Source organism: Homalodisca vitripennis, chromosome 2 (assembly GCF_021130785.1).
Source record: "Homalodisca vitripennis isolate AUS2020 chromosome 2, UT_GWSS_2.1, whole genome shotgun sequence".
Classification (NCBI taxonomy): Eukaryota; Metazoa; Arthropoda; class Insecta; order Hemiptera; family Cicadellidae; genus Homalodisca; species Homalodisca vitripennis.
Genome location: NC_060208.1, coordinates 146,298,820 through 146,312,719, shown reverse-complemented (window position 1 = coordinate 146,312,719; position 13,900 = coordinate 146,298,820). Strand labels below are relative to the sequence as shown.

The 13,900-nt window shown below is 31.8% G+C and overlaps 1 protein-coding gene across 1 annotated transcript in view; it reads left to right on the top strand.

Moving 5' to 3' along the window:
• Positions 1-13,900, top strand: part of LOC124354855 (E3 ubiquitin-protein ligase TRAIP) — a 45,187-nt gene that overhangs the window by 5,865 nt on the left and 25,422 nt on the right. Inside the window, exons 2-3 of the mRNA XM_046805614.1 lie at positions 9,077-9,295; positions 12,911-13,069. Coding sequence (XP_046661570.1) covers positions 9,077-9,295; positions 12,911-13,069 — 378 coding nt within the window. The remainder of the gene's footprint in view (positions 1-9,076; positions 9,296-12,910; positions 13,070-13,900) is intronic.

The window sequence follows — 13,900 nt, the reverse complement described above, 5'->3', positions numbered from 1 at the left end:
ATTACTATAACTAACAAGTCGAAATCATATGCTAAGTTGAATAAATTGTAATATTGAATTATTCCTTTGGATAAAAACAGTCGAACCATTCGATAATTGCAATTGAATAACATGTGTAGGCCGCGTTTACCTGTTTTTAAAAGTAACTATTTCTAATTGATAATTTGGTATCCTGATTCAATTGTGGTGGTGGCTGCTTACTATAGAGGTAACTGCAGCCACCACACCACAGTTTCAGAAAATCAGTTGTAAAGACTATAAAGAGGATTGGAATGTTTACCTTAGCTACATTACCTAAATCAATCTAAAGTCGTGTTTAAACATTTCTTAAATAATAGTATACTTTCATTTTCAGAAACAATTTTTGGACTGTCCCAAACTACATATTGCACAAAAATTATGAAAATGTGAGAGGTTGCGTGTTGTGCTACATCCAATAACATTTAATAAGTATTTGTTTGCTCAACACTTCATCAAACCAACAAAAAATTTCCGTTTTAGAGGTTAAGTGGAAGAGAGGACTCTTTAGTCCTAACTTCACCTCTCAAACTAGAGATATTTTAAATTTCATTTCAAAAAGTGTTTAAACATGCTCTTGGGTTTTCAATGGTTTGATCTTATACTAAGATCAATTATTAAGTTATCTGATTTGTTAGGCCTCTGAAAATTCTTTTTGAACCTAAGGTTCCTGTATTTAGGGCAATATCCAGATCGGTTGAGATAAACCTCCTTACCAATTACAGTTGCAGTTTTATGGAGATTTATCATTATCAGATGTACCATTATTTTGATGCCTTTTTCTCACCTTCTCCATGTGGTCTACTCCTGTCGTCTTTCTTACTTAGTTTTGGAGCTGTTTCATCCCTTTTCCCTTTGCAGAGACTGTTAATCCCTTTACTATCAGTCCTTTCCTTATGGCCTTATCCTGGCTTAGACCTGCCTTGCTCAGATTTACCTGGGGAAAATCTACCATTTCCATCCTTTCAGCACCAGCTTCTTATGAATAAGATCTTGGCTTCTGTTTCACCTCCTTCTTCTTCCTGGGGTCTTTCAATACAGTAAACTTTGGGCCCTCTTCTTTAGTCTTTGTTGAAATTTTTGAAACTTATACCTGATCCAGGTACCCTTTTTATCAAGTTTGTTCATAGAAGCGCTGTCTATTGCAAAAATAAACAGAGTAGACTTAACGTAAACACCATCACTGCAGCTCTATATTGAGTGAGACCTACTAATCTTACTGTGATTGGTGCACCGTAAGGCATAAACTGGAATATAAAGTCATAAACTGAATTAAAAAGCTTAAAACTTAAGTGAAAAAAACTAAAAATAAACATTAAAAGTACATAATTAAAAAACAGGACCGACAAGAGCCATTCAATAATAAAAAGATCAAAAATCATTACTGCAGTTCTATAGCCTACTGAGTGAGACCTAGTACTCTGACTATGATTGTGTGCCATAAGGTGTCTGCTGCAAACAACGTGCTAAAGTACTATACAATCTGTCTAGTTGTGATAAATGTATTTATCACCATCACTGCACCTCTATACTGAGTGAGAACTAGTATTCTCACTATGATTGTGTGCCATAAAACATTTGCTGCTGTCAACGTGTTAAAGTACTGTACATTCTGTATGGCAGTAATAAATGTATTTAACACTGCAGCTCTATACTGAGTGAGACTAGTACTGCCACTATGGTTGTTTGCTGTAAGACGTCTGCCGCAGTCAACGTGCTAAACTACTGTACAACAATCCAGCTATAATACATGTAGTTAACACAATCTCTACAGTTCTATACTGAGTGAGACCCTAGTATTCTCACCATTATGGTGTGCTGTAAGTCATCTGCCATACATGTCTTCTTGTTTCACAATCATTCACGATTTGCCTTGAAAATAAATAGGGTTAGTATATGTAATTGTTTTGTTGTAATTATATATTGTATTTTAATTTTTTAATTATATATACTGTATATATATATATATATATATATATATATATATATATATATATATATTAATTTCCAAGATTGAAAACTAGCCAAACCATATTATTCTTTGAAATATCTGTTACATTATTTGGCCTGACATTTTGCTTTCAAACTTTTGGATGATCATGAATATCGATGATTCCATATCATTTGATAATCATCATCCATTTGTGGTGGTGGCCGCTTATTATACTGCAGCTTTTAGTTGTAATAAATGTATTTACTACCATCGTTGCAGCTCTATATTGTGTGGAACTAGTACTACCACTATGATTGTATGCCATAAGGCTTCTGCTGCAGTCAACGTGCTACAGTACAGTACAACAACAATCCAGCTATAATACATGTAGTTAACACAATCACTGCAGTGAGTTCTATACTGAGTGAGACACAATCAATCAATCAACCAAAATTCTTTATTTACATGAACATTGAGTACAGTAATGGCATCGTTATTAAAGATATGGACATTTCATAAATAGTCAGGCATTGAAAAATTCTTCTAGGGTGTAAAACGATTTCTGTAGCAGCCAGGTCTTGAGCGATGTCTTGGAAGTTCTTGTCTTCTCTACGTCTCTTGAGATCTTCTGGGAGTTGGTTGAAAAGTTTTCTCCCCATATAGATAAGTTTCTTTTCAAACAGGGTGAGGTGGTGTGTTGGCAGGGCATAGTCATATGCGTTTCTAGTGTTATAATTATGATTGTTACCTATGTGGTCAGGCTCCTGAGCTATTGTGTAGCAGGTAGCCTCACAAATATAAAGTGAGACCACTGTCAGGATTCCAAGTTCTTCAAAGACCTGACGGCATGACTCGTGAGGAGTCATTTCTGCTAATATTCGAATAGCCTTTTTTTGTAGAATTAGAACATGGTCCCTGTTTCTTACTAAAGAGTTGCCCTATGCTAATAATCCATACCTCAGGTGGGACTCAACTAGAGAGAAATATGCTGTCCTGGTAGTATCTTGGTTACAAGATCTTTTTATTCTTTTAAGAGCATAAATACTGGAGTTAAGCTTACTATAGAGATCGTCAATGTGTGGATTCCAAGATAGCTTGTCATCTATTATAATGCCGAGATACTTTGCTTCGTTATCTTAAGCTATTTCTGGTAAGCCATAGTAGTCACTGCTTTTTCGGCCTTTCCATATAAGTTCCACACAGTACTCTCACTATGATCGTGTGCCATAAGGCATTTGCCACAATCAATGTGTTAAACTACTGTACAATCGTCTAGCTGTAATAAATGTATTTAATACTATTACTGTAGCTCTATACTAAATGAGACCTAGTACTGTCACTATGATTGTGTGCTTTAAGGGTCTGACATAGTCAACATTTTAAAGAATATTTTGAAGCATTGAAAATTATTGTTTGACAGTATTTATAAACAGTTTATGAAATAAAATAACCACTATAACAGGAGTTAAATTCACAGTCAAAGTTAAATTCTACAAGGGACAGTCGTTACAACATAACTAGGTACTATGGTGATTCAGTAACAGATTCTCACATACTAAAATTTGAATGTAAGGCTTTATGTTCTTTAATAGGCTTCCTCCTAAAATAAGGCATAATCAGCAAAAGTGAAATTCAAATCTAAATTAAAAGCATTCCTATTTGAATTGATATGTAGGCTAGTTTCTTGATGCTTATTGTGGATCTTATATAATATAGAAGTAGTAGCTGAATTGTTTCTGTATAGTCGCTGATACATATTGTATTTTATTAAAAATACATTGGGATATGCCTCTTTCACTGAGATTGAAAATGAATTAGATATTCTGGAAATGACTACAAAAACTGTTTTCATTATCTCAAATAGAATGTTTAGTTAAGTGTGTGTTTCATATTAGATAATATAATGTATTTTTTAGGCAAATAATAAATATTGTTAAGTAAGGGAGTACAAAATAGGATTTATTAAAGTAATAAACCTTCTTAAATAATTGTTAGGATATACAAGATTATATTACACACCAAATAATACTCTTGTTTGTGTAATTTCAAATTCAACTTTATTTATTGTATATAAAATACAAATTCTTACTTTACAATTAACTTTTAATTTATACCATGAAATGAAAGAACAACAATCAGTAAACTAATAAAACTGAAATGTTAATGTTTTTAAAATAACTTAAACGTGCAAGTAATACTACACTAAAGAACAGATTTGTCTATAGTGGAGACATATATGACAGTCAATAATTCATTCTGTCTATTTATGTCCAAGTCCATTCTATCAACCTTGGCAGCTGTAAGCAAATTAACCAGGATGGATGTTTCCAAAGCAGTTGTGGGCAGTACCCTGCTCTCTTGTAATTCCATGCTTTGTGAAGCAGTAACATTGAAGAATTATGGTGCCATAGACAATCTTGTGCAGGTATTGCTTGGCCCTTATTAGTGGAAATCAGTTTTAAGGTTCAAGTATTATTAAACAATATATAAAAAAAAACAAAATAGGTAGTTCTCCAATTAGTACCAAAACTACAATTTTATGTCATTAATCACTGAGTTACAGTATGGAATTACAGGAATACCAGTGCTTTTACAAGTAATGGTTTAGTGTGGAATGTTAAAATTTTTCATTTTATTTAGTAAGTACATACAGATTTTTAACTAGTTGTATGTATGTATATATATATATATATATATATATATATATATATACATACATTCAGAGTGTCCCAAAAGTCAACGGTAATATTAAAAGGGGTGATAGGTCAGCCAATAAGTTACCCAAATAACAAAACATGAACCTAGTAAAAATCACTTAGTTTTCAAGATATTGACACTTTTTTGAAACCACAAAAACAGTCACTTTAGATGTATATCTCACGCACTCCTGCTACAAAACTAGGACTTTTGTTATCATTTTATCTTTAAACTGAAGCCATGTCATGAAATCTGGTTCTACTGAAAAACAGGTGAATGCCATAACCATTACATTATTGAACTAAAAGTAATTTTGATTTTAAGATATTTAAGTTAATCAATCTTCTGATTTAATAATTTGTGTTTTCTAGAAAAATCTGTCACTACACGGACATATTTGTTTATTTAAAAGTATTTTCTTGATGTGGGGATTTAAAAATGTTATAATAATACTATTTGCACTTTATAAATAATAGTTTTTGCACATTTTATTGTAAAATCAACACTTACAATTGTTTTTCAAAATGTTATGAGGTAATGTTGGGGTCAAAGACGTTTCTATCAGGCCTAAAACTAACATTACAACAATTATAACAAACATTAAGTTTATAACAAATGTTCAAACTGTCATCCACCAGTTCATATAAAGATGTAGCATCCTGTTAAAAAGAATCGTTTGACTCTTCACGCACTTCCGAAAGCATTGCTTCGTGAGCAGCAAGGTGAATACTTTGCCGGAATTCATCAATATTATGTACGGGTTCAGCTAACTTTCTCTTTTAGATAACCCCAGTAGTAAAAATCCAGTCCTGGATTTTAGTCAGGGGACCTGTGAGGTTACAGAATGGGACATTGTCAGCTGATCCACCTGCCCGGGTAGGTCACATTCAAGAAGTCACACACCTCCCATGCGTAATGAGCTGGATATCCATTGTGTAGATTTTGTATGTTTACAAAACCATCTCTCTTAAATGTACTTCATCTGACCATAAGATTTTATTTTCGAACCTTGGTTCTTCTCTGTTTTTCTAACATTCTTCGACAGAAATATTCTCTTGCTGCATAATCACAATGTAGTAATGTCTGCACACGTTGCACATGATATGGATGGTACTTGTTGCCTATGCAATATCGTGTTGGCTGTTGATCTTGCTACCCCGTCCAGACAGCGATGGTCCTTACTGAGACATATGGATTAACCTCGACTTCTTCTACAACATCTTTATTGAATTTTGTACGAGGTCTTCCTTCTCCATGTAGATCACAGGGTATTCTGGCTTCCTAGAAGGCCTGATGAACATTTGATACATGTCTGGACCTATGAGGTAGGTTGAAAGATTTGGGGTACATTATGCGACCGACAACAGTCGAAGATATGATGCAGCGAATCTGGAATGCTGTAAATTTTATCAGTGGCCAAGAGGTGTTATGAGCTGTAGATAGCTTCATTTCTGGAGTAGAAATGTGTTTAGAAAATAATGGATTACAGTTTGAGAACGTGTAATTTAGTGAAATAAGTTAGGTAAGCTATTTGTTACTTTTTCAATGTTCATTTATAAATTACAGTCTGTATTATTTTAATGATTTTTCTAACTGTTAATAATAAACATGAGTTTTAGACTTTTATACAATTTTTGTTTTGCTGATTCCTTAGACTTAACCCGGGAGTCGGGGCACCTAGTCTCACAGACCCGACTAAGATATATTTTTTTATTTGAGGTTGGTAGAAGAGACCTTCAAAGCCCAAGTTCTGTGTAGCTGTCTAACCCTAGTCACTAGTCAACGCCCGCATGTGGTTGGATTGAAGTCACTTACCTATTTCTAGAAAATTGCAGTTCGGGTCTGTCAGACTTGGCGCCCCTACTCGTGTAACACAATTTGTAATTGGTTGAATTTTTATAAAAACTTTATTTTTTGTTTCATAAAGATAAAAGCATTGATTTTTTTGTCTAAATAAAAGAAACTATTTTGTTAATATTATATTAGTTTTATTTGAGATTTAATTTTAAAATGGCTGATGAACAAGAACGTATTAGACAAATTCTGAACGAAAGCTTCGCTAGCTCTGTTGAAGATGTAGTTATTAACAACTCAAATAATGATGAGGAGGACATTGTTGAGGAGTTCATGGAACAAACAGACACTGAGCAAGAAGGGGAGTATAGTGAAGAGGACATGGAAGAAGATCATCAACATGTGAACAGATACAACCAAGGTTTCCCTGCTACATCGTAAAAGACAGAACAACACGGTGGAGGATTCACTGCCCTCCAGCAGGATCGGTAAGGACCAGGCAATCAAATATAGTTATTCATCTACCAGGTGTAAAACCCTACGCTAAGAATGCAAAAACACCTGTAGAGTGTTGGGGATTGTTTCCTATTTACCTAAAAAAAAAGAAAAAAAATGTACTCTTAGCTACGAGTATGCATCATGATGATGCAATTGATGTGACAACAGGTGACGCCAATAGTTACAGATATAGTTACTTTTTATAACTCAACCAAAGGTGGAGTAGATACTCTAGATGAGTTGTGTGCAACCTATGATGTTGCTCGAAATATAAGAAGATGGCCAATGGTAATACTCTTTTCTCTGTTGAATGTAGCTGGAGTGAATTCTCAAATAACATACATTGCTAATAACAATCAAGACAAAACTATTCGAAGAATTTTATTTAAAGGAACTCGCACTGGCTCTATCATCTGAACATCTTCAACGAAGATCTCTGCAGAAAAATCTCCCTACTGAGATTCGTCAAAGACGGCAAGAGGTTGCTGGGACTTCAGCTCAAGTCGAAAAAGCAGACGATTTCCCACCAGGAACTAGAAAAAGGTGTTATTTGTGTAAAAGCGACAGCAAAACTAAGTATAGTTGCAAGTACTGCCGAAAGTTTATTTGCCTTCGCCACGCTGAACATTTGTGCTCTGGATGTCAAGCTACAGTGCAACAGTAAACTTTCTTCCCAAAGTTCCATTTTATTACTTAATGTCCTTTAGAAAATACATTTTGAATTTGTTTAATATACTATTAGGTACATTTTTCATTCTCAATTATTAATACTAGATGACCCTTTTTATTTTTAGAGGACATTTTTTATACCACTACATAAATTTCAGTCATATTTATTAAATGTATATAATTATCACAAAATGTTTTATTTTTTTATATTTAGTATCTTATAAATCTTTAATAGGAACTACTAAATATATAAAAATTAATCAAAAATTGTTATTACATTATTAGTGTTAATTAATCAATAATATAATAATGGGTCTGTCAGACCCGGCGCCCCTACTCACGTTACAAACTAGAGCGCCCCGACTCCAGGGTTAATAGTCCCATTCTTTTCAATAATATATTACTATTAAAATATTTTGTTTTCTTATAATGTAAACATTTTTCAAGTAGTACAAATTGTGAATGGCCAAGGTATCACTGTAAAACATTAGAAAGGTTACGCGAAAAACAGATTTCTGCTTATTTTTCTGAAACCATTGGAGATCAGAAACAAGTTTTAATACGCACTTTGTTCATTTTAACCAGACCATATTAAAACCAAACACTGCCTCTTTTATTGCACTATGTAAATAGTGTTTTAATTTGTGCAAAAGTGTTAAGTGCAACAATGCCTGTAAAATTTTCCATCACTTAGCCTATGTTTTGAAACAAACCTTTATCAACTAACCCCCCCCCCCTCCCTGGAGCAGAAGTAGCCTTTGTGGAATATTTAATAACAGTATAAGAAATTTTATGTTTGAGGTCAAGTTAAGGTAAATTATGATTTAAAATTGTTTTCTTTTACTGATAATTTTTATTTATAAGAAAATAATAATTTAGATTTGAAATCAGTACATTAAGTTTTGGAGGTCAATGTCCAAATTGTCACTAAAGTAACTTGGTAACATTACGTAAAAACAGATTTCTACTTATTTTTCCAAAACCATTAGAGATATGAAAAAAGTTCAAATACATACTTTGTTCATCTTAACAAAAAATGATGTACAACATTATACATGTTTGATATTTAAAGATTTGGACTTATATGAATTTTGAATTTAAATAAATTTGAGTTGGGGGTCAACACTAAAATAATCTTAAAAGTAGTCATGTAACTTATCAGAATGGAGCTGAGTTTCTTGTGAGCAGGAAATCGGAATCAGAATAAGCAAAACTTAAACTGATAAAGAAATGTAGAGTACTCCGTAAATTTCAACAATAAAATACGGCCGCCATTTTTGAAACAGATTGAGATAAGTGAATTCTGTTTTTTCCAATGAGTTCCTTTTAACAAGACCTTTAAAATGATGTATGGTTTGCACTACGCTTACTTAAAAATGTTTAGATTCGAACACTTGTTAATTTTGGAACACTCAGTACATAGATTTTGATACAAGATTTGTAACTCTTGTGATATTTATATTATAGATCACCAACGTGCCCTCAATGTCGCCAGAAACAAAAGAACCAGAAGTTTACCAAGATATATTTCAGTACTCCGAACACAACAGGCTCATCACAGGAGGATGCGAGTGCTCTCCAAAATAAAATTGATTGCATGACCTTCCAAATAAAACTGAAGGACATTGAGATAAAAAATCAACAAGAAGATGTGGACAAATTCAAGACACAGAATAAAGGATTGAGGTAAGAGGGTGTGCTTGATAACAGTGTTTCAGGGACTGATTAAAGTGTGAGCTATTAATTACATTTTACAAATTATTTTTTATCAATATTTCCCTTGAGGTAGTAGTTATTTCAGCCTCTGCTGGCCTGGTGGCAGCCATTAATTTCTGGTAAAAATGTAGAGTTTGGTTTTACCGTAATACATTTTTTGTTTCTGGTAGAGCAATAAAATTTGAGACATTGTTTGAAATAAATATTCTGTTATATTGTTATATATGTAATTTAAATTAACAAAACCTTTATGTAGTTTTGTTTTAAAAAATACGTATCAAATTAATAAATAAGACACTTTATTTTAGTAAACAAAGTATGTATTTATTATTATAGTCAAATAATATTACACAGAAAAAATGAATGACTTTAAACAAAATTCTAACTTAAAACAAAAATATCCCTTCTGGCTTTCGCAGAAGAAACGTAAATTTCACGTTAATGTCACCTTCAAATGTCAAATTTAAAATGATTTGTTAGTTTAGACGTTTAATTTGTACAACACTGATGGATTGATACCTCTCAAGGTTGGGCATGTTAGTGTACTCTAACACTTTTAAATATTTAGAAACCCCTTCATCTTGGAGATAGCAATCGTTATTAGGATATAAATTTGATTGTAAAAATGTGGACTTTGTCCTTACAGTCAATCGGAAGTTATGTAGGTAAACATATTACATATGGCGATGTAATTGTTTACTTCTAACACTTTGATGACCACTATGTTGAAATCTTTAGAGTGATTGAAAAACAAGTAGGAAAAATATTGCTTTAAATTGCTTGGCAAATTTACAAAAAGTGTCAATTTTTGTTTATGTTTTGAAGTGTCTTGAGATAAAAGTTCCCACAAATGCAAATGAAAACCGCCATCTTAAAACATGTAATTTGATAAGAGTAGTAAAAATCCTCATGAAAGCAATGTGCAAATAATGTCTTTGTACCTAGGTTTGTCTGAATCTAGTATGAACTATGGCAGTTACTATTAAACCTGTAATGTTCTATACTACTAAAAATTTTGTATGGCCGCTATCTGGAAATCTTACGAGATACAAAAAAACATAATGACAAGGTTATTATACATGACCTGAGAATTCTAAAACGCCTTTTGGTTCTGTTCTATGATCGTGATAACTAAGCTGTATTCATTATTCAACACCCTTCATCTTCAAACCTTAAGAGATATTGAAAAAAGTTATATACGGTAATAAATATTTTTAAAGTACGTTGTTTCAGATCTTCACTGTGAGATAGCATAGTTAGAAGTTTTGCATAAAATAAATTATTATTCTATTATTCCATGCAAAAGTCAGTTACTGTTTTATGGTAAAATTCATAGTTCACAACACAGAATTTTAAAAAGTCATTAAACTCTTTTCATATTACATACGTAGTAGTTTTACAGTATTTATATAATTCATTGTTCTTTCTTTAGCAATATACTTAAGTAAAAAGCTGTGAATTATATTCACAATCAGTCTAAAAAATGTTATCAAAAACATGGAAGTTTTCACAATCCATAATTATATGTAATGTAAACAAAGTCTCAGACAGTACAGTGTATAGTACAGCTGAGTTGCCAGCTGATGACAAGTGAAACACGTAATAAAAATGAACAAAAACAGGTTAGCTACACTTGTGAAAATAGAATATTTGGCCTTAGTAAGAAACACCCAATCAATACATAGTGGAAATCTAAAAAACTAAACTACGTAACCAGCGTGTGACACTCGACATTCAGTCCCAGGTAGCGTGTGAGTTTACCTTAATCTTTTGTACGTAAAATTTTGTCTTTTAAGAATTTGATATTGTTTAGACTTAATGGAAAAAATAAGTAAACAATAAAGTGGACAAATGTTTGGAATGGAAAAATAAGTAAACAATAAAAATGTACAACTGTTTGGAATTAGTGGTAGTTCTAGTTATAGTTTGTAGATAGGTAGCTAATAGTGTCTAATAATATTTGGATGCATCCCAGTCCCTTTTCCACGAATATTCTGTTTTTAATTGACATGACTGTCAAGCCAGCTAATCCACCCTCCATGTCCTAGTGTCCAGATCAGTGTCACCACCACTGCTGTTTACTACACAGTGTTTACTGAATATCATCATCTAGTTGTGATTTCTTAGTATTTATTAACACCTTCAATTTTTATACTTGCTTATTACCATATACAGTAGTATTTTCTATAGCTTTCATCTACATTGCATATATGTTTAAAAAACAGACTATTGATATGTTGTTTAACTCTGCACTCGAAAGGCCAGCAACACTAACCACACCAAGGTTGCAGAAAGCTCGCCTTAGTTTTGCCGTAGTTTGTCCTCGTAACTCGTATGACCAGTACAGAGGCCGTGCTTCTTTTATTGACAGCTCTGCAGCCATATTTGTTGTTTGCCTTCTCAGATCATAATTATTTTTCAATATCCTCCGCGTTATTTGCATATTAATTGAAATGTTTGAAGAAGAAATAAAAAATAATTTAAAATTTATTTACAAAGATTATCATACATTTGGGAAATTGAACTCTTATAAGTATATTGTTAAAAAGATTTGTAAATAAAATATTATACAATAGGCATTTACAGTTATGTTATACTCAGACATGAACTATTTTACATTTTTGTCAGTTTTTACATTTTGTTACGGAATACACTTTTTAGAATACACACCTATGTGTAGTCAAGAATAGTTAGCACACGTTTTCTAGACAATTTTCTAGGTTTCTATCCCTTCTATAATTTCATTGCATACACCCATTTTGCGTCGTTCGTCTTATTTGTACAGTCATTGTTTAGAAAATAATTATAGACTAATTTAAAATTTACTGCTTTACCTAAACATTACTTTAAAAAAAAGCTGCTTGATAGGTTTCAGGACTCACCATTCATTATAAAACAAAAAGAATATTAGAAAATAACTGCTATATTTAGTGTTCAGTGGTGCTGGCCTTACGAGCTATGGGTATGTTATATCTTGGCTATTACAACTGGACATACGAGTTAACATTACAGCAAAAATTAATCCGTTCTTCTGACAAAATGGCGTCGGCCAGTAAAGCCATACCAGCTTCAAGGACAAATTATAAATACTGCCTTCGAATGCATAGGGCAAACCCTATGCATCAAACAGCATATATTAGCTTTATATATTTTAAGATTTTGATTTAAAGACTAATATATTTGATAAAACTTCATTATGTTTCAATTTTTTAAATGTTTTATATGTCAAAAAAATAAACCCAAAAGAAGTAATGTATAATAGTAGTTTTATATAATAAACATAAGATTATTTAATATTATTTAATCACTACTATTTAATACCATTTATGTATTAATGATTTAATACTATTTAATTAAATAATACTTTGTGTGTACAAAAAATTAGGTACTAAAAAATAAATAAAATATATCATACAATTTAAAAACGCTTATTGGTAGTGTGATTTTTATAGTAGTTATAGAGTTAATTCACTGAAGTATTAGGATAGAGGTCAGAGACACTGTACATCTTAAGGTAATGAATCTGTTATTAAATACAACCTTTGCATATTGTGTTTATGATTGTTCTATTGTTGAATGTTTCAGAGAAGAAATAAGTAAAATGAGGGAGCAGATACGGGAAAGAGAATCTCAAACCTATACTTATCAAGATACAATAAAATCACTTAAACGAGAATGTAAACAGCTACTTGAGTTCAAATTAGAAGCAGAAGATTTGAGAAAACAAATAAATAATCTGAGGAGGTAATTTATTCTAGATATTTTATGTAGCGTACCTGAGGTTTGACAACAATAAATTTTTTCTCATTAATAATTATGGTTACTATTATATAATTGAGTAATGAGTAACAATAATATATTTTATAGTTTTCATTATAATAACTATAATAGTTTAACTAGTTAATTTTTAGAGTATGCAATAAAATAAAAAAGTTGTTTCCTAGGAGATCACTTTCTGTCTAATGTGCCTTTAAGTCAACTGCACTGATAAGTGTGAAGTTAGAAGGAACACAACTTTACTATAGTTGCTAAGTTTTGTAAAAAGACACTAAATTGCCCTTATATGTAAGGAGACAATCATCAATACATTAAGATATAAAATCTGTATTTGAACATTATTTTTGCACTATCAAGATGCAAATTAACCCAAATTTAATATACTTTTACACTTTCACAAGTTATATATTTGGCAGTATATAGTACTGACATTTCAGAATGCTATTTTACAAGTATAACATTAAAGCTTTAGGGATATTTGAATGTCATATTTTAAATATTTCTATAAAGAAGTGTTTATATTATTTTCTTTGTAGTTTAACACTGAGTTTGATGATGGTTCTTGTGTCAATCCTTGGAGTTTGGCTGAGCATTACTGAATATGTTTACTACACTGGTCCTATGGTTAACCATGATGGCATAGAGAAAATAGCAGAATAAATTAATTTTTAAATGAACTCAATACACCCATAAGAGACAAATTTGATATGTAGTCCAACCATCCTATACATATGCAATATCATTTTATAGTGACTTGGTGTATAGACTTTTATTATTTAAACACTGATATAAAATATA